Here is a 23,090-nt window from a genome sequence, read left to right on the forward strand (position 1 = left end):
AAACGCTGCCGTTTCTGGGAAAAACGCGGGAGTGTCTGAAGAAACGGGGGAGTGTCTGGGCGAACGCTGGGAGTGTTTGTGACGTCAAACCAGGAACGAAACTCACTGAACTGATCGCAGTTGCCGAGTAAGTGTGGAGCTACTCAGAAACTGCTAAGAAGTGTCTATTCGTAATTCTGCTAATCTTTCGTTCGCAGTTTTACTATGCTAAGATTCACTCCCAGTAGGCGGCGGCTTAGCGTGTGCAAAGCTGCTAAAAGCAGCTTGCGAGCGAACAACTCGGAATGAGGGCCAAAGTGTGTTATTAGATAGGAAGTTGGCAGAAGAAGAGCTGGTGAAGATATTTTGTCAAGCAATAAAGAGGATGAGGCCACAAATCAGGTCAGTCCTTGCGTCTTGGGATTAGAACTTTGGTTCTGAATGCGTTGATGTTGCCACCATTTGAGCCATTGCAGGAAGTGTCTCTGAAGTTATTAACATGGAAAGTGGTGTTTATAACGGCCATTAGTTCTGCATGAAGGGTCAGTGAACTTCAGGCATTATGGGGGTCATTCCGAGTTGTTCGTTCGTTATATTTTTCTCGCAACGGAGCGATTAGTCGCTAATGCGCATGCGCAATGTTCGCAGTGCGACTGCGCCAAGTAAATTTGCTATGCAGTTAGGTATTTTACTCACGGCATTACGAGGTTTTTTCTTCGTTCTGGTGATCGTAATGTGATTGATAGGAAGTGGGTGTTTCTGGGCGGAAACTGGCCGTTTTATGGGTGTGTGCAAAAAAACGCAACCGTTTCTGGGAAAAACGCGGGAGTGGCTGGAGAAACGGAGGAGTTTCTGGGCGAACGCTGGGTGTGTTTGTGACGTCAAACCAGGAACAAAACTGACTGAACTGATCGCAGTTGCCGAGTAAGTCTGGAGCTACTCAGAAACTGCTAAGAAGTGTCTATTCACAATTCTGCTAATCTTTCATTCGCAATTTTGATAAGCTAAGATTCACTCCCAGTAGGCGGCGGCTTAGCGTGTGCAAAGCTGCTAAAAGCAGCTTGCGAGCGAACAACTCGGAATGAGGGCCTATGGGCGGAAGAGCCTTATTTGAATATTTTTCCTGATCGGATAATACTAAGAACTAATCCAGAGCTCCTGACGAAGGTGGTTTCGACATTCCAATTGAGCCAAGAAATCGTATTACCTTCATTTTTTCAGCAACCAAGTTCTGAAAAAGAGCAGAAGTTACGTACCTTGGATTTGGTACGAGCAATACCCATTTATTTGGAAAGGTGAGGCACCTACGAAACAGACTATTTCCAGATGGATCACAGAGCTGATTTCATTTGTATATAAGGAGAATGGTCAAGAGGTACCAGTAAATCTGAAGGCACACTCAACTAGGGCAGTTACAACATCTTGGGCTAAGAAGGCCCAGGTGTCGGCAAAGGCTATCTGCAGCAGCTACTTGGTCGTCAGTTCATACTTTTTCCAGTCACTATGCTGTTGATGTGGCTGGCACCAACTTTGGAAGTCATGTCTTGAAAGAGGCAGTGTGTCTAATAAATCCAGTTATGAAGCATGAGTTTGGTCTATGGGCTGTTTTGTTTACCCTCCCTATAATTATGCTTTGGTATGTCCCAGAGTAATGGCTGCTATGAAGTAGCATGGAAGAAAGTAGCAAATTATACTTACCGATAATTTCATTTCTTCAAGATACTTTGTGGCAGCCCATAATTACCCTCCCTAAGAGTGATTTTTCACAGTTACCGGTTAGGAGACGCTCAAAAGACTAGGGAGGAAGAGGAGGAATAGCCTTATGTACCCTAAGTGGGCTGTCCTAAAGTGTGAAAACATGACCTGCCTAGAACTGGGGGGATGGGATGCAATCCTAGAGTAATGGCTGCTATGAAGTATCTTGAAGAAATGAAATTATCAGTAAGTATAATTTGCTGCTTTTGCTCTATTTCACTTTACTCCCACCTCATTATCAGGCCTTAAGACTGATTTCCATTTTTTGTTGTAATACTGGTTCTAATTAGCAGCATGTAAGAGAATAAATCCAAATAGTTTTGTTATAAAAATAAAATGTTCCACACATTGGGATTTTACAAAGACTTAGCTTCACTAAATTTATGATTTGAATGATCTGTTGCTACTTAATCCTTAGGGTGCGTACACACTATGCAATATCGCACATGATCTGTCTGATATCGGCCAGTTCATTGTTATATTGTAACATAGTTTTTAAGGTTGAAAATAGACAATTTGCCCATCGAGTTCAACCTATTTGTGGTCTCCTACGCTGTATTATTTTTAGGACTAATTTTGTCTGTTGCTAATGTCGGCAGTTGTGTTTATTCCTCTTTTTTTTAATAACTATAGTGCGTGATTACACACCATAACCCTGTATATCCTTATCCATTAGCTACTTATCTAGCCCATTCTTAAAAGTGTTGATCGAGTCCACCATTACTACTCTCTGAGGCCGGGAATTCCAAACATGTGTTGTCCTCTCCTCTAACCTAAAGATCCCCCGCAAGTTCTGTGTATTGTCCCCTTATATATTTGTAAATGTTGATCATGTCCCCTCTTAGTCTCTTCTTTTCCAGTATAAACATGCCTAGCCTTTCCAGCCTTTCCTCATATTCCAGCATCTCCATTCCCTTAATTAGTTTGGTCGCCCGCCTCTGAACCTTTTCTAGTTCCAGGACATCCTTTTTGTAGTATGGTTCCCAAAATTGTGCACAGTATTCAAGATGTGGCCTCACTAGGGATTTATATAATGGGAGTATAACACTTTCATCCCTTGAGTCAATTCCCCGCTTTATTCATGCTAATACCTTGTTAGACATCTTTTCTGAAATCCTACTTTGGGTACTGCTGCTTAGTTTGCTATCTATGTGAACACCTAAGTCTTTTTCCAGTACAGAATTACCCCATTTAGTATGTAGGTGTTATTTTTGTTCTTGTTACCAAAGTGCATTACCTTACACTTGTCTGTATTGAAGCTCATTCTCCATTTTGCTGCCCATGCTTCCAATTTAACTAAGTCATTCTGAAGAGACTCAGCATCTCCCTCTGTATTTATAACATTACACAATCTGGTATTGTCTGCAAAAATTGACACCATGCTCTCTAGCTCTACTGTTCCTGTAGATCGCTATTGAAAATGTTGAACAATAGTGGTCCAAGTACAGACCCTTGTAGCACACCACTTAGTACTTCAGTCCAATTTCAAAAAGTTCAATTTACCACAACGCGCTCCTCCCTATTATCTAACCAATTTCTGACTCAAGTGCATATTGTGCTCCTTAGCCCTAGTTCTTATCTTTTTAGACTTTGCTAAAGCTTTCGACAAAGTACCGCACATGAGACATCTATAAATTACAACAACCACCTCCTTACCCTGATCTAGTGTCACACTAACCATTACATAAAAGCCTAGTAAGTTTGTTTCACATGATATACCCTTCACAAATCCATGTTGGTTCCTATTAATAACCTTAATGTCTTCAATGAACTTCTATATACTATCCCTTAGAATACCTTCCAGTATTTTCCCCACTACAGATGTGAGACTAACTAGTCTATAATCACCCGGTTGAGCTTTACTTCCCTTTCTGAATATCGGCATTACTTCCACTATACGCCAGTCTTTGGGAACCATGACTGATGTGAGTAATAGAAGATCAAAAATAGCGGTCTAGCTAGTTCAGAGTGAAGCTCCATGAGAACCCTTGGGTGAATTGCATCTGGACCAGGTGACTTATTTTTCTTATTTTTTTTAAATCGGTCACAGACTACCTCCTCACTTAGCAGAGAGACTTTATCTTTGTTGAGATTGTGTGTTAATCCCTGCATCTGGTACTCTCTTGTGAAGACCGATGAGAAAAAATCATTTAATTTGTCCACAATGTCATTATAATTTTTGATTGAGACTCCCAGCTTGTCTTTAAATGGCCTATACTCTGCTTTAATCTTTTGCTGTTGATATATTTAAAAAAAACATTGGGGTTTGATTTGCTTTCCTTTGCTACTAGCTTTATAGTTTCTACTTTAGCCGCTCTTATTTCTTTTTTGCATATTTTGTTACAATCCTTATAGTGCTGGAATGACTGTATTCCCGTCTGATTTGCATTTTTTAATGCTCACCTTTTTTTGCTCATTATTTCCTTAATCTTTTTGTTTAGCCACATTGGTTTGGAATTTTTAGTACTTTGTTTGCTGCCCATGGGAATAAATTTGCGAGTATTACTAATGAGCAGTGATTTTAATACCTCCCATTTCTCCATCATATTTTTTTCTTGAAATAAAATTTCCCATTCAATGTCCCTCCCCCTGTTGTGTTTTTTTCCCTCTCTTCCACCCCACTGTGTGCTTTTCCTGTAATTTTTATCTCCATTGAATGCACACCCTGCCATCGCGCCCTACATACGGGGTACCTCATACTACTACACAAGTGTCAGTTTTCCCATATATGCACTGGGCCCTTGTATGGCTCACCTCCCACAGTGTAACTTTTGTAGTGCACCAACCATGGCTGCCTCATCTGGTACACTTGTGGATGGGATGAAAAATACATGGACTTGGTGGTTTTGTTGAAACCCCACTCATTAATGTTATTAAAAATAACGAAATATTTTTTTAAAAACTGAAGCATTGGTCAAAAAAAAAAATCATAAAATGCATTTTGGTCCAAGCCAAAAAAAGAAAAGAAAAACGATTACTGGGCCAATTTATAAAACAATATTTAAGGCTATTTCTTCAAAAACACCCATTTTTGGGGGGGTTGCTGCAGATATTAAGTATCCCCTGAATGCATGTAGGAAGGACAGCAGCAGATATCTCCCTATATTCCCGCCAGCAGCCTCATCCCCCCATAGCTTTCTACGAAGATGTCACGTTTCTAGATTCACCAATATCAGAAATGCAAAGCAATTGCTGGCCTTCAAGTCGCTGACTTCCAGCTATTCTCAGCGATTATTTTTCATAACAGGCTCTCTGGAGCGGGCAAAATCTACTGGAAAAAGTTTTCTCAATTCTGAGACATTGGGGTACATTTACTAAGATTCGTATTTTCCAAATTCATGTCCAAGTTCAATCACGAATGACATCGACAGTGTAAAATTGCAACTTTTTGAATTGATTACGATGGATTTACTAAGCAGTCGTATTCGGGTTTTTCTTTTCTTCCGATGTCGATGTCATTCGTGGTTTTTTACCTATTTTTACGGCAGTGATTAGCAAAACACTGCCGACTTTTTTTACAATCAATCTCGGCCGGATCTGTGTGATCCGTGCTGGGGTTTATTTATTTATTTTTTTTAAATTAAACACTGTAAAATAATAAAACAAAATGCGTGTGGTCCCCCCTCCTAAGCATAACCAGCCTCGGGCTCTTTGAGCCGATCCTGGTTGCAAAAATATGTGGAAAAAAATGACAGGGGTTCCCCCATATTTAAGCAACCAGCATCGGGCTCTGCGCCTGGTCCTGGTCCCAAAAATACGGGGGACAAAAAGAGTAGGGGTCCCCCGTATTTTTAAAACCAGCACCGGGCTCCACTAGCTGGACAGATAATGCCACAGCCGGGGGTCACTTTTATATAGTGCCCTGCGGCCGTGGCATCAAAAATCCAACTAGTCACTCCAGGCCGGGGTACCCTGGGGGAGTGGGGACCCCTTCAATCAAGGGGTCCCCCCCCCAGCCACCCAAGGGCCAGGGGTGAAGCCCGAGGCTGTCCCCCCCATCCAATGGGCTGCGGATGGGGAGGCTGATAGCCTTTGTTGTAAAAGAAAAGATATTGTTTTTAGTAGCAGTACTACAAGGCCCAGCAAGCCTCCCCCGCATGCTGGTACTTGGAGAACCACAAGTACCAGCATGCGACGGAAAAACGGGCCCGCTGGTACCTGTAGTACTACTACTAAAAAAATACCCAAAAAAAGACAAGACACACACACCGTAAAAGTATAATTTTATTACATACATACACACATACATACATACATACTTACCTTAAGTTCCCACGCAGGTCGGTCCTCTTCTCCAGTAGAATCCAAGGGGTACCTGTTGAAGAAATTATACTCACGAGATCCAGGGGTCCAGGCTCCTCGGGAAATCCAGGGGTAATCCACGTACTTGCATAAAATAAGAAAACGGAAAGCCGAGCAACGAACTGAAAGGGGCTCCATGTTTTCACATGGGACTCCTTTCCACGAATGCCAGAAACCCACTCTGACTGATGTCTAAGTGGGTTTCTTCAGCCAATCAGGGAGTGCCACGTTGTAGCACTCTCCTGATCGGCTGTGTGCTCTTGTCCTCACTGACAGGCAGCACACGGCAGTGTTACAATGTAGCGCCTATGCGCTACATTGTAACCAATGATGGGAACTTTCTGCCCTGCGGTTGACCTAAAGTGACGTCACCGCTGAGCTGAAAGTTCCCATCATTGGTTACAATGTAGCGCATAGGCGCTACATTGTAACACTGCCGTGTGCTGCCTGTCAGTGAGGACAGGACCACACAGCTGATCAGGAGAGTGCTACAACGTGGCGCTCCCTGATTGGCTGCAGAAACCCACTTAGACAGAAGTCAAAGTGGGTTTCTGGCATTCGTGGAAAGGTGACCCATGTGCAAACATGGGTCCCCTTTCAGTTCGTGGTCGGGACACCGTTTTATTTATTTTTTCAAGTACGTGGATTAACCCTGGATTCCCCGAGGACCCTGGACCCCTGGATCTCGTGAGTATAATTTCTTCAACAGGTACCCCTTGGATTCTACTGGAGAAGAGGACCGACCTGCGTGGGAACTTAAGGTAAGTATGTATGTATGTATGTATGTGTGTATGTATGTAATAAAATTATACTTTCACGGTGTGTGTGTCTTGTCTTTTTTTGGGTATTTTTTTAGTAGTAGTACTACAGGTACCAGCGGGCCCGTTTTTCCGTCGCATGCTGGTACTTGTGGTTCTCCAAGTACCAGCATGCGGGGGAGGCTTGCTGGGCCTTGTAGTACTGCTACTAAAAACAATATCTTTTCTTTTACAACAAAGGCTATCAGCCTCCCCATCCGCAGCCCATTGGATGGGGGGGGACAGCCTCGGGCTTCACCCCTGGCCCTTGGGTGGCTGGGGGGGGGACACCCCTTGATTGAAGGGGTCCCCACTCCCCCAGGGTACCCCGGCCAGGGGTGACTAGTTGGATTTTTGATGCCACGGCCGCAGGGCACTATATAAAAGTGACCCCCGGCTGTGGCATTATCTGTCCAGCTAGTGGAGCCCGGTGCTGGTTTTAAAAATACGGGGGACCCCTACTCTTTTTGTCCCCCGTATTTTTGGGACCAGGACCAGGCGCAGAGCCCGATGCTGGTTGCTTAAATATGGGGGAACCCCTGTCATTTTTTTCCCCATATTTCTGCAACCAGGATCGGCTCAAAGAGCCCGAGGCTGGTTATGCTTAGGAGGGGGGACCCCACGCAATTTTTTTTGTAAAAATAAGCACTTTCCCACCCCTTCCAACTGATATACATGCACGGATCTCATGGATCCCTGCATGCCTATCAAATCACGGAAAAAAAAAGCAGGTCTGTTTTTTTTTAGCACTTTTTTACGAGTTGTAATTTTTCACGGCAGTGTTTTGTGTTTTTTTGCTTTGCACTTCTTAGTAAATGACCGAGATTCATACTTAAACAGCCGCGTTTTGACCGATGGTGTATTCATTCGTAATTTTTTACCTGAACTTGGAAAAAATTACGAATGCCCTCATCACTGCCGTGATTAGTGCTTAGTAAATTACCGAGATGACACTTTGATGAAAAAACGCCATCTCGGTCAAAATCGGGAGCTTAGTAAATTTACCCCATTATATGAACATTATTGTTTGGTATTTATGATATTAATTGAACTTTTTAAGTATAAAGGATTTTTGTGTACTGTATGTGCTATTGTATGAATCTTTTTACTTCACTAAGTTGTGGTATACTAATGTCCGTTAAGTAAATTATATTTGGGCCCCCATTGGTGTATATGTCATATATATATATATATATATATATATATATATATATATATATATGTATACACACACACAAATGTTATGCAAGCCCGGCACTCTATAGCTGCTTTTTGGGGACTCAGGCTACTGTATTCTCAACCTGCATCTTTTCCCTCTTTTCTATTATCTACTGCAGTTCTGCTATGCTAACTAATTGATTTGTTAGTTATCTTTTTCTACGTATTTTTAGACATATATTCTACGTTATATTTGATATTACAATTTTTCAGATAACAATAGAGTATATACGTGCTCTCCTGGGGCGGATTAACTCCCCTGATCATTATGAAATTGTGTGCCTAGTTCATAGCACACTTGATGCTAATGTACATACTGCTCTGCTGATGATTATATTATGCAGGTATTGAAGACAATATGCTTTTGCTTAATCATTTGTTCTCCTCTGACTTGCACAGTTCTCCATTCATTTCTGTGCATTCCCTGTTTACACAGTTTCCATGGTAACCGGGGGGTGTTGGCCGTGTAGGATGGTGGGAACAGGATGATGATGTCATCATGCCTGCCCACCCCCCGGGAAGCCATGCTGTGGGTGTCTCTCTGTACTGGTTTTGGGATCTATTTAGGTAAGTCTGTGTACACTTGTGTTTTTTGTACTCTGAAGAAGGAAGTATCTTCCAAAACGTCAGCACTGTACTTGTGGTTGTGCAGCAGGTTTCTTTATGGGAAGTCCTCTGAGTGCCGCCTTTTGCAGCAACACATTATATACAGTATATATATATATATATATGTATGTATATATATATATATATATATATATATATATATATATATATATATATACACCTTTTATTGTATCCGGTCTCTAGGTCAACCACACTTAACATGGTCACTAGGTCGACATGTACCAGGTCAACATGCAAAAAGGTCGACGTGAGTTTTTCACATTTTTATTTTCTTCAACTTTTTCATACTTTATGATCCGAGTGGACGACGACTGGGAATAGTAACCTTGCCCATAGCCTGGGGAGTGAAGTGAGCCATGCGAGTGGACACAGTGCACTAATTGGGGTTCCCAGTCACATTACGAGGAAAATGACACAAACCCCCCAAAAAACCTCATGTTGAACTTTTTCCATGTCGCTCTTGTTCATGTCGACCTAAAGACTGTGTCGATCTATTTAAGGTGCCGACCTAGTCACTGTCAACCAGTAATGGTCGACCAAATGACTATTGCAATGGTCATAGAAACATAGAAACATAGAATTTGACGGCAGATAAGAACCACTTGGCCCATCTAGCCTGCCCCTTTTTTATTTTATCCTTTAGGCAATCTCAACCCTTTTTTAACCTTAATTCTTTGTAAGGATATTCATATGCCTGTCCCAAGCATGTTTAAATTGCCCTACAGTCTTAGCCTCTACCACCTCTGATGGGAGGCTATTCCACTTATCCACTACCCTTTCTGTGAAGTAATTTTTACTTACATTTCCCCTGAAACCCCCCCCCCCTCCAGTCTCAATGTATGCCCTCGAGTTCTAATACTTCTTTTCCTTTGAAGAATGTTTCCCTCCTGAACTTTGTTAAGACCCTTGATATATTTGAAAGTTTCTATCATGTCTCCCCTTTCCCTTCTCGCCTCCAAACTATACATGTTAAGATCTTTTAGCCTTTCCGGGTAAGTTTTGTGATGTAGGCCATGCACCATTTTAGTTGCCCTTCTTTGTACACTCTCTAATGTATTTATATCCTTCTGGAGATAGGGTCTCCAGAACTGGACACAGTATTCCAGATGGGGCTGCACCAATGACCTATACAGTGGCATTATCACTTCTTTTTTCCTGCTACTGATTCCTCTCCCTGGTCTTACCTCTTTTATCTTCATCAAGAAGAGGTCGGTGAAGTCTCTGGGTGCGGCAGGGTTTAGCGTCTGCTTGTGTTGATCGATGAAGTTTTGGACCAAGGATTTCATGTGGGAGCTCGCCTTGAAGATTTTCTGCTTAATAATCGGCAGTCTGATGAGAATTGGGAATGTGTCTGCGAGCTGCAAACCCAGGAAACACAAAGATATGGGACATTTACCACTGATTGTTCTGTTCAGTCATAATCCTGTTTATCAGTCTTGTGTTTGTGTCATGAGAAGACAATGACATAAAGGATTCACAGATATGCAATATGGTGTGGCACAGTGGTCAGTATTACTGACAGTATTGGTAGGTCAGTTGCCTTCTGACACAATAAACTGTCAGTGTAGGACGCAATGGGACAGGGATTTACAGTTTTTTAATATAGTGCAGCATATTCCGTTGTGCTTTACAACAACAATGATTAAAAAAAACTGGGTAATAATAACAGAGTCATAACAGAGAGTCATAGAGGAAGGAAGGCCCTGCTCAGAAGCTTACACTCTCTGTAGGGAAATAGCACCTATCCTTGTGTATCAATGCCTATCTATTGCATAGTTGGTTCTTAATGGGCTGTCTGATATGGTCACACAGTGATGTTGGTGTAACACTTGTGTATAAGCGGCTCTATTGTGGTGTAACGTGTATAATCAGCTCTACTGTGGTGTAATGTGTATAAGAGGCTCTACTGCAGTGTAATGTGTATAAGCAGCTCTACTATGGTGTAATGTGTATATGTGGCTCTACTGTGGTATAACTTGTATTAGTGGCTCTACTGTGGTATAACTTGTAATAGTGGCTCTACTGTGGTGTAACTTGTATAAGTGGCTCTACTATGGTGTAACATATATAAATGACTCTACTGTGACGTAATGTGTATAAGAGGCTCTACTGTAGTGTAACGTGTATAAGCAGCTCTACTATGGTGTAATGTGTATAAGTGGCTCTACTGTGGTATAACTTGTATAAGTGGCTCTACTGTGGTGTAACTTGTATAAGTGGCTCTACTATGGTGTAACATATATAAACGAATCTACTGTGATGTAATGTGTACAACTCTACAGTGGTATAATGTGTATAAAGGGCTCTACCATGGCAAATGTGTAAAAGGGGCTCTAATGTGGTGTAACATGTATAAGGAGCTCTAGTGTGTGGCATAATGTGCGTAAGTGGCTCTACTGTTGTGTAGCATGTATAAGCAGCTCTACTGTAGTGTAACTTGTATAAGTGGCTCTACTGTGCTGTAACATGTATAAGTGGCTCTACTGTGGTGTATCGTGTATAAGAGGCTCTACACCTCTATAAGTGGCTCTACTGTTGTGTAACGTGTATAATTGTCTCTACTGTGGTGTAACAAACATGTATAAGTGGCTCTACTGTGGTGTAATGTGTATAAGTGGCTCTACTGTGGTGTACCATGTATAAGAGGCTCCACTGTTGTGTAAGGTGTCTAAGCAGCTCTACTGTGGTATAACATGTATAAGAGGCTCTACTGTGGTGTAACATGTATAAACAGCTCTACTGTGGTGTAACGTGTATAAGAGGCTCTACTGTGGTGTAACATGTATAAACAGCTCTACTGTGGTGTAATGTGTATAAGCAGCTCTACTGTGGTGTAATGTGTATAAGCAGCTCCACTGTGGTGTAATGTGTATAAGCAGCTCCACTGTGGTGTAATGTGTATAAGCAGCTCCACTGTGGTGTAATGTGTATAAGCAGCTCCACTGTGGTGTAATGTGTATAAGCAGCTCCACTGTGGTGTAATGTGTATAAGCAGCTGCTCTGTGGTGTAATGAGTATAAGCAACTCTACTGTGGTGTAATGTGCATAAGAGGCTCCTCTGTGGTGTAACATGTATAAATGGCTCTATTGTGGTGTAATGTGTATAAGCAGCTCTACTGTGGTGTAATGTGTATAAAGGGCTATACCATGGCAAATGTGTAAAATTGGCTCTACTGTGGTGTAACATGTATAAGGAGCTCTACTGTGTGGCATAATGTGTATAAGTGGATCTACTGTAGTGGCATCACAAGGGGGTGCGACCCACACCCGGGTGTCACCCGCCAAGGGGTGACACCAAAATGCCTGCACCTGCTCAGTGATAAGAGCTGGGTCCTGCACTGTGACATTCTGTGCAGCTCCAGATTCCTGCCACAGTGTAGGAGCTGGCACTGCAGCTTACACTGTCACTGGGGGCAACCTGCACCTCCCAGATTCCCAGCATGGCAAAAATGGGGGTGGGGCCATGAGACCACACCCCCTCCTAACGAGACCACAAATGCAGATGCAAACATTCGGCAGAGCAGAACAGATTGAGGTGTAGAGTAGCATGCAGAGAGATGTTGTGGCAGTACAGATTGGGGTGTGGAGGCACGTGCAGAGAGGAGGTGGGACAGTACAGATTGGGGTGTAGAGGCACGTGCAGAGAAGAGGTGGGACAGTACAGATTGGGGTGTGGAGGCACATGCAGAGAGGAGGTGGGACAGTACAGATTGGGGTGTGGAGGCACATGCAGAGAGGAGGTGGGACAGTACAGATTGGGGTGTGGAAGCACGTGCAGAGAGGAGGTGGGACAGTACAGATTGGGGTGTGGAGGCACATGCAGAGAAGAGGTGGGACAGTACAGATTGGGGTGTGGAGGCACATGCAGAGAGGAGGTGGGACAGTACAGATTGGGGTGTGGAGGCACGTGCAGAGAGGAGGTGGGACAGTACAGATTGGGGTGTGGGGGCACATGCAGAGAAGAGGTGGGACAGTACAGGTTGGGGTGTGGAGGCACATGCAGAGAAGAGGTGGGACAGTACAGATTGGGGTGTGGGGGCACATGCAGAGAAGAGGTGGGACAGTACAGATTGGGGTGTGGAGGCACATGCAGAGAGGAGGTGGGACAGTACAGATTGGGGTGTGGAGGCACATGCAGAGAGGAGGTGGTACAGTACAGATTGGGGTGTGGAGGCACATGCAGAGAGATGTTGTGGCAGTACAGATTGGGGTGTGGAGGCACGTGCAGAGAGGAGGTTGGACAGTACAGATTGGGGTGTGGGGGCACATGCAGAGAGGAGGTGGGACAGTACAGATTGGGGTGTGGAGGCACATGCAGAGAAGAGGTGGGACAGTACAGATTGGGGTGTGGAGGCACATGCAGAGAGGAGGTTGGACAGTACAGATTGGGGTGTGGGGGCACATGCAGAGAAGAGGTGGGACAGTACAGATTGGGGTGTGGGGGCACATGCAGAGAGGAGGTTGGACAGTACAGATTGGGGTGTGGAGCAGTGGGCAGAAATTATGTGGGTCAGTATAGAGTGGAGTATGGAGGAGCGGGGAGAGTGGGGTGGGGTTGAACAGAGTAAGGTGTGGCGCATGAGAGAGGAGACAGGGCAGTACAGAGTGGGGAGAGGAGGAGCAAGAAGAGAAAGAGAGGGCAGAATAGACTGGGGTGCAGAGGATCAAGCTGAGAGGAGATGGGGCAGTGTAAAGTGGGGTGTTGAGGAGCAAGCTGAGAGGAGGCAGGGTGTTACAGATTGCGGTGAGAAGGAAAGGGCAGAGAGGATTCCGGGCAGTAGAGAGTGTGGTTTGGAGGCACAAGCTCAGAGAAGTCAGGGTGGTACAGAGTACAGTGAGGAGGAGCAGGCAGAGAGGAGGCGGGGCAGTGTAGAGTGGGGTGCAGAGTACAGTGAGGAGGAGCAGGCAGAGAGGAGGCGGGGCAGTATAGAGTGGGGTACAGAGTGCAGTGAGGAGGAGCAGGCAGAGAGGAGGCGGGGCAGTGTAGAGTGGGGTGCAGAGTACAGTGAGGAGGAGCAGGCAGAGAGGAGGCGGGGCAGTGTAGAGTGGGGTACAGAGTACAGTGAGGAGGAGCAGGCAGAGAGGAGGCGGGCAGTGTAGAGTGGGGTACAGAGTACAGTGAGGAGGAGCAGGCAGAGAGGAGGCGGGGCAGTGTAGAGTGGGGTGCAGAGTACAGTGAGGAGGAGCAGGCAGAGAGGAGGCGGGGCAGTGTAGAGTGGGGTGCAGAGTACAGTGAGGAGGAGCAGGCAGAGATGAGGCGGGGCAGAGTAGAGTGGGATGCAGAGTACAGTGAGGAGGAGCAGGCAGAGAGGAGGCGGGGCAGTGTAGAGTGGGGTACAGAGTACAGTGAGGAGGAGCAGGCAGAGAGGAGGCGGGGCAGTGTAGAGTGGGGTACAGAGTACAGTAAGGAGAAACAGTCAGAGAGGAGGCGGGGCAGTGTAGAGTGGGGTGAAGAGTACAGTGAGGAGAAGCAGGCAGAGAGGAGGCAGGGCAGTGTAGAGTGGGGTGCAGAGTACAGTGAGGAGGAGCAGGCAGAGAGGAGGCGGGGCAGTGTAGAGTGGGATGCAGAGTACAGTGAGGAGGAGCAGGCAGAGAGGAGGCGGGGCAGTGTAGAGTGGGGTACAGAGTACAGTGAGGAGGAGCAGGCAGAGAGGAGGCGGGGCAGTGTAGAGTGGGGTGCAGAGTACAGTGAGGAGAAACAGGAAGAGAGGAGGCGGGGCAGTATAGAGTGGGGTGCAGAGTACAGTGAGGAGGAGCAGGCAGAGAGGAGGCGGGGCAGTATAGAGTGGGGTGCAGAGTACAGTGAGGAGGAACAGGCAGAGAGGAGGCGGGGCAGTGTAGAGTGGGGTGCAGAGTACAGTGAGGAGGAGCAGGCAGAGAGGAGGCGGGGCAGTGTAGAGTGGGGTGCAGAGTACAGTGAGGAGGAGTAGGCAGAGAGGAGGCGGGGCAGTGTAGAGTGGGGTGCAGAGTACAGTGAGGAGGAGCAGACAGAGAGGAGGCGGGGCAGTATAGAGTGGTGTACAGAGTACAGTGAGGAGGAGCAGGAAGAGAGGAGGCGGGGCAGTATAGAGTGGTGTACAGAGTACAGTGAGGAGGAGCAGGAAGAGAGGAGGCGGGGCAGTGTAGAGTGGGGTGCAGAGTACAGTGAGGAGGAGCAGGCAGAGAGGAGGCGGGGCAGTGTAGAGTGGGGTGCAGAGTACAGTGAGGAGGGTAGCAGGCAGAGAGGAGGCGGGGCAGTGTAGAGTGGGATGCAGAGTACAGTGAGGAGGAGCAGGCAGAGAGGAGGCGGGGCAGTATAGAGTGGGGTGCAGACTGAGTACAGTGAGGAGGAGCAGGCAGAGAGGAGGCGGGGCAGTGTAGAGTGAGGTACAGAGTACAGTGAGGAGGAGTAGGCAGAGAGGAGGCGGGGCAGTGTAGAGTGGGGTACAGAGTACAGTGAGGAGGAACAGGCAGAGAGGAGGCGGGGCAGTGTAGAGTGGGGTGTAGAGTACAGTGAGGAGGAGCAGGCAGAGAGGAGGCGGGGCAGTGTAGAGTGGGGTGCAGAGTACAGTGAGGAGGAGCAGGCAGAGAGGAGGCGGGGTAGTGTAGAGTGGGATGCAGAGTACAGTGAGGAGGAGCAGGCAGAGAGGAGGCGGGGCAGTGTAGAGTGGGGTACAGAGTACAGAGAGGAGGAGCAGGCAGAGAGGAGGCGGGGCAGTGTAGAGTGGGGTGCAGAGTACAGTGAGGAAGTACAGGAAGAGAGGAGGCGGGGCAGTATAGAGTGGGGTGCAGAGTACAGTGAGGAGGAGCAGGCAGAGAGGAGGCGGGGCAGTATAGAGTGGGGTGCAGAGTACAGTGAGGAGGAGCAGGCAGAGAGGAGGCGGGGTAGTGTAGAGTGGGATGCAGAGTACAGTGAGGAGGAGCAGGCAGAGAGGAGGCGGGGCAGTGTAGAGTGGGGTACAGAGTACAGAGAGGAGGAGCAGGCAGAGAGGAGGCGGGGCAGTATAGAGTGGGGTGCAGACTGAGTACAGTGAGGAGGAGCAGGCAGAGAGGAGGAGGGGCAGTGTAGAGTGGGGTGCAGAGTACAGTGAGGAGGAGTAGGCAGAGAGGAGGCGGGGCAGTGTAGAGTGGGGTACAGAGTACAGTGAGGAGGAACAGGCAGAGAGGAGGCGGGGCAGTGTAGAGTGGGGTGTAGAGTACAGTGAGGAGGAGCAGGCAGAGAGGAGGCGGGGCAGTGTAGAGTGGGGTGCAGAGTACAGTGAGGAGGAGCAGGCAGAGAGGAGGCGGGGTAGTGTAGAGTGGGATGCAGAGTACAGTGAGGAGGAGCAGGCAGAGAGGAGGCGGGGCAGTGTAGAGTGGGGTACAGAGTACAGAGAGGAGGAGCAGGCAGAGAGGAGGCGGGGCAGTGTAGAGTGGGGTGCAGAGTACAGTGAGGAAGAACAGGAAGAGAGGAGGCGGGGCAGTATAGAGTGGGGTGCAGAGTACAGTGAGGAGGAGCAGGCAGAGAGGAGGCGGGGCAGTATAGAGTGGGGTGCAGAGTACAGTGAGGAGGAACAGGCAGAGAGGAGGCGGGGCAGTGTAGAGTGGGGTGCAGAGTACAGTGAGGAGGAGCAGGCAGAGAGGAGGCGGGGCAGTGTAGAGTGGGGTGCAGAGTACAGTGAGGAGGAGCAGACAGAGAGGAGGCGGGGCAGTATAGAGTGGTGTACAGAGTACAGTGAGGAGGAGCAGGAATAGAGGAGGCGGGGCAGTATAGAGTGGTGTACAGAGTACAGTGAGGAGGAGCAGGAAGAGCGGAGGCGGGGCAGTGTAGAGTGGGGTACAGAGTACAGTGAGGAGGAGCAGGCAGAGAGGAGGCGGGGCAGTGTAGAGTGGGTTGCAGAGTACAGTGAGGAGGAGCAGGCAGAGAGGAGGCGGGGCAGTATAGATTGGTGTACAGAGTGCAGTGAGGAGGAGCAGGCAGAGAGGAGGTGGGGCAGTAGAGAGTGGGGTACAGAGTACAGTGAGGAGGAGCAGGCAGAGAGGAGGCGGGGCAGTATAGATTGGTGTACAGAGTGCAGTGAGGAGGAGCAGGCAGAGAGGAGGTGGGGCAGTAGAGAGTGGGGTACAGAGTACAGTGAGGAGGAGCAGGCAGAGAGGAGGCGGGGCAGTGTAGAGTGGGGTGCAGAGTACAGTGAGGAGGAGCAGGAAGAGAGGAGGCGGGGCAGTATAGAGTGGGCTACAGAGTAAAGTGAGGAGGAGCAGGAAGAGAGGAGGCGGGGCAGTATAGAGTGGGGTGCAGAGTACAGTGAGGGGAGCAGGCAGAGAGGAGGCAGGGCAGTGTAGAGTGGGGTGCAGAGTACAGTGAGGAGGAGCAGGAAGAGAGGAGGCGGGGCAGTATAGAGTGGGGTGCAGAGTGCAGTGAGGAGGAGCAGACAGAGAGGAGGTGGGGCAGTGTAGAGTGGGGTGCAGAGTACAGTGAGGAGGAGCAGGAAGAGAGGAGGCGGGGCAGTGTAGAGTGGGGTGCAGAGTACAGTGAGGAGGCGGGGCAGTGTAGAGTGGGGTGCAGAGTACAGTGAGGAGGGTAGCAGGCAGAGAGGAGGCGGGGCAGTGTAGAGTGGGATGCAGAGTACAGTGAGGAGGAGCAGGCAGAGAGGAGGCGGGGCAGTATAGAGTGGGGTGCAGACTGAGTACAGTGAGGAGGAGCAGGCAGAGAGGAGGCGGGGCAGTGTAGAGTGGGATGCAGAGTACAGTGAGGAGGAGCAGGCAGAGAGGAGGCGGGGCAGTGTAGAGTGGGATGCAGAGTACAGTGAGGAGTAACAGGCAGAGAGGAGGCGGGGTAGTGTAGAGTGGGGTGCAGAGTACAGTGAGGAGGAGCAGGCAGAGAGGAGGCGGGGCAGTGTAGAGTGGGGTACAGAGTACAGTGAGGAGGAGCAGGCAGAGAGGAGGCGGGGCAGTGTAGAGTGGGGTGCAGAGTACAGTGAGGAGGAGCAGGCAGAGAGGAGGCGGGGCAGTATAGAGTGCGGTGCAGAGTACAGTGAGGAGGAGCAGGAAGAGAGAAGGCGGGGCAGTATAGAGTGGGGTGCAGAGTGCAGTGAGGAGGAGCAGGCAGAGAGGAGGCGGGGCAGTGTAGAGTGGGGTGCAGAGTACAGTGAGGAGGAGCAGGAAGAGAGGAGGTGGGGCAGTGTAGAGTGGGGTGCTGAGTACAGTGAGGAGGAGCAGGCAGAGAGGAGGCGGGGCAGTGTAGAGTGGGGTACAGAGTACAGTGTGGAGGAGCAGGCAGAGAGGAGGCGGGGCAGTATAGAGTGTGGTGCAGAGTACAGTGAGGAGGAGCAGGCAGAGAGGAGGCGGGGTAGTGTAGAGTGGGGTGCAGAGTACAGTGAGGAGGAGCAGGCAGAGAGGAGGCGGGGCAGTGTAGAGTGGGGTGCAGAGTACAGTGAGGAGGGTAGCAGGCAGAGAGGAGGCGGGGCAGTGTAGAGTGGGATGCAGAGTACAGTGAGGAGGAGCAGGCAGAGAGGAGGCGGGGCAGTATAGAGTGGGGTGCAGACTGAGTACAGTGAGGAGGAGCAGGCAGAGAGGAGGCGGGGCAGTGTAGAGTGGGATGCAGAATACAGTGAGGAGGAGCAGGCAGAGAGGAGGCGGGGCAGTGTAGAGTGGGATGCAGAGTACAGTGAGGAGGAGCAGGCAGAGAGGAGGCGGGGTAGTGTAGAGTGGGGTGCAGAGTACAGTGAGGAGGAGCAGGCAGAGAGGAGTCGGGGCAGTGTAGAGTGGGGTACAGAGTACAGTGAGGAGGAGCAGGCAGAGAGGAGGCGGGGCAGTGTAGAGTGGGGTGCAGAGTACAGTGAGGAGGAGCAGGCAGAGAGGAGGCGGGGCAGTGTAGAGTGGGGTGCAGAGTATAGTGAGGAGGAGCAGGCAGAGAGGAGGCAGGGCAGTGTAGAGTGGGGTACAGAGTACAGTGAGGAGGAGCAGGCAGAGAGGAGGCGGGGCAGTGTAGAGTGGGGTGCAGAGTACAGTGAGGAGGAGCAGGCAGAGAGGAGGCGGGGCAGTGTAGAGTGGGGGTGCAGAGTACAGTGAGGAGGAGCAGGCAGAGAGGAGGCAGGGCAGTGTAGAGTGGGGTGCAGAGTACAGTGAGGAGGAGCAGGCAGAGAGGAGGCAGGGCAGTGTAGAGTGGGGTACAGAGTACAGTGAGGAGGAGCAGGCAGAGAGGAGGCGGGGCAGTATAGAGTGGTGTGCAGAGTACAGTGAGGAGGAGCAGGCAGAGAGGAGGCGGGGCAGTGTAGAGTGGGCTACAGAGTACAGTGAGGAGGAGCAGGCAGAGAGGAGGCGGGGCAGTATAGAGTGGTGTACAGAGTACAGTGAGGAGGAGCAGGAAGAGAGGAGGCGGGGCAGTGTAGAGTGGGGTGCAGAGTACAGTGAGGAGGAGCAGGCAGAGAGGAGGCGGGGTAGTGTAGAGTGGGGTACAGAGTACAGTGTGGAGGAGCAGGCAGAGAGGAGGCGGGGCAGTGTAGAGTGGGATGCAGAGTACAGTGAGGAGGAACAGGCAGAGAGGAGGCGGGGCAGTGTAGAGTGGGGTGCAGAGTACAGTGAGGAGGAGCAGGCAGAGAGGAGGCGGGGCAGTATAGAGTGGGCTACAGAGTACAGTGAGGAGCAGGCAGAGAGGAGGTGGGGCAGTGTAGAGTGGGCTACAGAGTACAGTGAGGAGGAGCAGGCAGAGAGGAGGCGGGGCAGTGTAGAGTGGGGTGCAGAGTACAGTGAGGGGAGCAGGCAGAGAGGAAACAGGGCAGTATAGAGTGGGGTACAGAGTACAGTGAGGTGGAGTAGGCAGAGAGGAGGCGGGGCAGTGTAGAGTGGGGTGCAGAGTACAGTGAGGAGGAGTAGGCAGAGAGGAGACGGGGCAGTGTAGAGTGGGGTGCAGAGTACAGTGAGGGGAGCAGGCAGAGAGGAAACAGGACAGTATAGAGTGGGGTGCAGAGTACAGTGAAGAGGAGCAGGCAGAGAGGAGGCGGGGTAGTGCAGAGTGGGGTGCAGAGTACAGTGAGGAGGAGCAGGCAGAGAGGAGGCAGTGTAGAGTGGGGTGCAGAGTACAGTGAGGAGGAGCAAGCAGAGAGGAGGCGGGGCAGTATAGAGTGGGGTGCAGAGTACAATGAGGAGGAGCAGGCAGAGAGGAGGCGGGGTAGTGTAGAGTGGGGTGCAGAGTACAATGAGGAGCAGCAGGCAGAGAGGAGGCGGGGCATTACAGAGTGGGGTGCAGAGTACAGTGAGGAGGAGCAGGCAGAGAGGAGGCGGGGCAGTATAGAGTGGGGTGCAGAGTACAGTGAGGAGGAGCAGGCAGAGAGGAGGCGGGGCAGTGTAGAGTGGGGTACAGAGTACAGTGAGGAGGAGCAGGCAGAGAGGAGGCGGGGCAGTGTAGAGTGGGGTGCAGAGTACAGTGAGGAGGAACAGGAAGAGAGGAGGTGGGGCAGTATAGAGTGGGGTGCAGAGTACAGTGAGGAGGAGCAGGCAGAGAGGAGGCGGGGCAGTATAGAGTGGGGTGCAGAGTACAGTGAGGAGGAACAGGCAGAGAGGAGGCGGGGCAGTGTAGAGTGGGGTACAGAGTACAGTGAGGAGGAGCAGGCAGAGAGGAGGCGGGGCAGTGTAGAGTGGGTTGCAGAGTACAGTGAGGAGGAGCAGGCAGAGAGGAGGCGGGGCAGTATAGATTGGTGTACAGAGTGCAGTGAGGAGGAGCAGGCAGAGAGGAGGTGGGGCAGTATAGAGTGGGGTACAGAGTACAGTGAGGAGGAGCAGGCAGAGAGGAGGCGGGGCAGTGTAGAGTGGGGTGCAGAGTACAGTGAGGAGGAGCAGGAAGAGAGGAGGCGGGGCAGTATAGAGTGGGCTACAGAGTAAAGTGAGGAGGAGCAGGAAGAGAGGAGGCGGGGCAGTATAGAGTGGGGTGCAGAGTACAGTGAGGGGAGCAGGCAGAGAGGAGGCAGGGCAGTGTAGAGTGGGGTGCAGAGTACAGTGAGGAGGAGCAGGAAGAGAGGAGGCGGGGCAGTATAGAGTGGGGTGCAGAGTGCAGTGAGGAGGAGCAGGCAGAGAGGAGGTGGGGCAGTGTAGAGTGGGGTGCAGAGTACAGTGAGGAGGAGCAGGAAGAGAGGAGGCGGGGCAGTGTAGAGTGGGGTGCAGAGTACAGTGAGGAGGCGGGGCAGTGTAGAGTGGGGTGCAGAGTACAGTGAGGAGGGTAGCAGGCAGAGAGGAGGCGGGGCAGTGTAGAGTGGGATGCAGAGTACAGTGAGGAGGAGCAGGCAGAGAGGAGGCGGGGCAGTATAGAGTGGGGTGCAGACTGAGTACAGTGAGGAGGAGCAGGCAGAGAGGAGGCGGGGCAGTGTAGAGTGGGATGCAGAGTACAGTGAGGAGGAGCAGGCAGAGAGGAGGCGGGGCAGTGTAGAGTGGGATGCAGAGTACAGTGAGGAGTAACAGGCAGAGAGGAGGCGGGGTAGTGTAGAGTGGGGTGCAGAGTACAGTGAGGAGGAGCAGGCAGAGAGGAGGCGGGGCAGTGTAGAGTGGGGTACAGAGTACAGTGAGGAGGAGCAGGCAGAGAGGAGGCGGGGCAGTGTAGAGTGGGGTGCAGAGTACAGTGAGGAGGAGCAGGCAGAGAGGAGGCGGGGCAGTATAGAGTGCGGTGCAGAGTACAGTGAGGAGGAGCAGGCAGAGAGGAGGCGGGGCAGTATAGAGTGGGGTGCAGAGTACAGTGAGGAGGAGCAGGCAGAGAGGAGGCGGGGCAGTGTAGAGTGGGGTACAGAGTACAGTGAGGAGGAGCAGGCAGAGAGGAGGCGGGGCAGTGTAGAGTGGGGTGCAGAGTACAGTGAGGAGGAACAGGAAGAGAGGAGGTGGGGCAGTATAGAGTGGGGTGCAGAGTACAGTGAGGAGGAGCAGGCAGAGAGGAGGCGGGGCAGTATAGAGTGGGGTGCAGAGTACAGTGAGGAGGAACAGGCAGAGAGGAGGCGGGGCAGTGTAGAGTGGGGTACAGAGTACAGTGAGGAGGAGCAGGCAGAGAGGAGGCGGGGCAGTGTAGAGTGGGTTGCAGAGTACAGTGAGGAGGAGCAGGCAGAGAGGAGGCGGGGCAGTATAGATTGGTGTACAGAGTGCAGTGAGGAGGAGCAGGCAGAGAGGAGGTGGGGCAGTATAGAGTGGGGTACAGAGTACAGTGAGGAGGAGCAGGCAGAGAGGAGGCGGGGCAGTGTAGAGTGGGGTGCAGAGTACAGTGAGGAGGAGCAGGAAGAGAGGAGGCGGGGCAGTATAGAGTGGGCTACAGAGTAAAGTGAGGAGGAGCAGGAAGAGAGGAGGCGGGGCAGTATAGAGTGGGGTGCAGAGTACAGTGAGGGGAGCAGGCAGAGAGGAGGCAGGGCAGTGTAGAGTGGGGTGCAGAGTACAGTGAGGAGGAGCAGGAAGAGAGGAGGCGGGGCAGTATAGAGTGGGGTGCAGAGTGCAGTGAGGAGGAGCAGGCAGAGAGGAGGTGGGGCAGTGTAGAGTGGGGTGCAGAGTACAGTGAGGAGGAGCAGGAAGAGAGGAGGCGGGGCAGTGTAGAGTGGGGTGCAGAGTACAGTGAGGAGGCGGGGCAGTGTAGAGTGGGGTGCAGAGTACAGTGAGGAGGGTAGCAGGCAGAGAGGAGGCGGGGCAGTGTAGAGTGGGATGCAGAGTACAGTGAGGAGGAGCAGGCAGAGAGGAGGCGGGGCAGTATAGAGTGGGGTGCAGACTGAGTACAGTGAGGAGGAGCAGGCAGAGAGGAGGCGGGGCAGTGTAGAGTGGGATGCAGAGTACAGTGAGGAGGAGCAGGCAGAGAGGAGGCGGGGCAGTGTAGAGTGGGATGCAGAGTACAGTGAGGAGTAACAGGCAGAGAGGAGGCGGGGTAGTGTAGAGTGGGGTGCAGAGTACAGTGAGGAGGAGCAGGCAGAGAGGAGGCGGGGCAGTGTAGAGTGGGGTACAGAGTACAGTGAGGAGGAGCAGGCAGAGAGGAGGCGGGGCAGTGTAGAGTGGGGTGCAGAGTACAGTGAGGAGGAGCAGGCAGAGAGGAGGCGGGGCAGTATAGAGTGCGGTGCAGAGTACAGTGAGGAGGAGCAGGAAGAGAGAAGGCGGGGCAGTATAGAGTGGGGTGCAGAGTGCAGTGAGGAGGAGCAGGCAGAGAGGAGGCGGGGCAGTGTAGAGTGGGGTGCAGAGTACAGTGAGGAGGAGCAGGAAGAGAGGAGGTGGGGCAGTGTAGAGTGGGGTGCTGAGTACAGTGAGGAGGAGCAGGCAGAGAGGAGGCGGGGCAGTGTAGAGTGGGGTACAGAGTACAGTGTGGAGGAGCAGGCAGAGAGGAGGCGGGGCAGTATAGAGTGTGGTGCAGAGTACAGTGAGGAGGAGCAGGCAGAGAGGAGGCGGGGTAGTGTAGAGTGGGGTGCAGAGTACAGTGAGGAGGAGCAGGCAGAGAGGAGGCGGGGC

General features: G+C 50.7%; 1 protein-coding gene across 2 annotated transcripts in view; it reads right to left on the minus strand.

The window, feature by feature from the left end:
- The window catches only part of LOC134927080 (cytochrome P450 2B4-like), a 535,854-nt gene that overhangs the window by 366,784 nt on the left and 145,980 nt on the right, over positions 1 to 23,090 (minus strand). For both annotated transcript variants that reach the window (XM_063921078.1, XM_063921080.1), the window contains one exon: positions 9,863 to 10,036. In XM_063921078.1, coding sequence (XP_063777148.1) covers positions 9,863 to 10,036 — 174 coding nt within the window. The remainder of the gene's footprint in view (positions 1 to 9,862; positions 10,037 to 23,090) is intronic.

This window comes from Pseudophryne corroboree, chromosome 5, assembly GCF_028390025.1.
Source record: "Pseudophryne corroboree isolate aPseCor3 chromosome 5, aPseCor3.hap2, whole genome shotgun sequence".
Lineage (NCBI taxonomy): Eukaryota > Metazoa > Chordata > Amphibia > Anura > Myobatrachidae > Pseudophryne > Pseudophryne corroboree.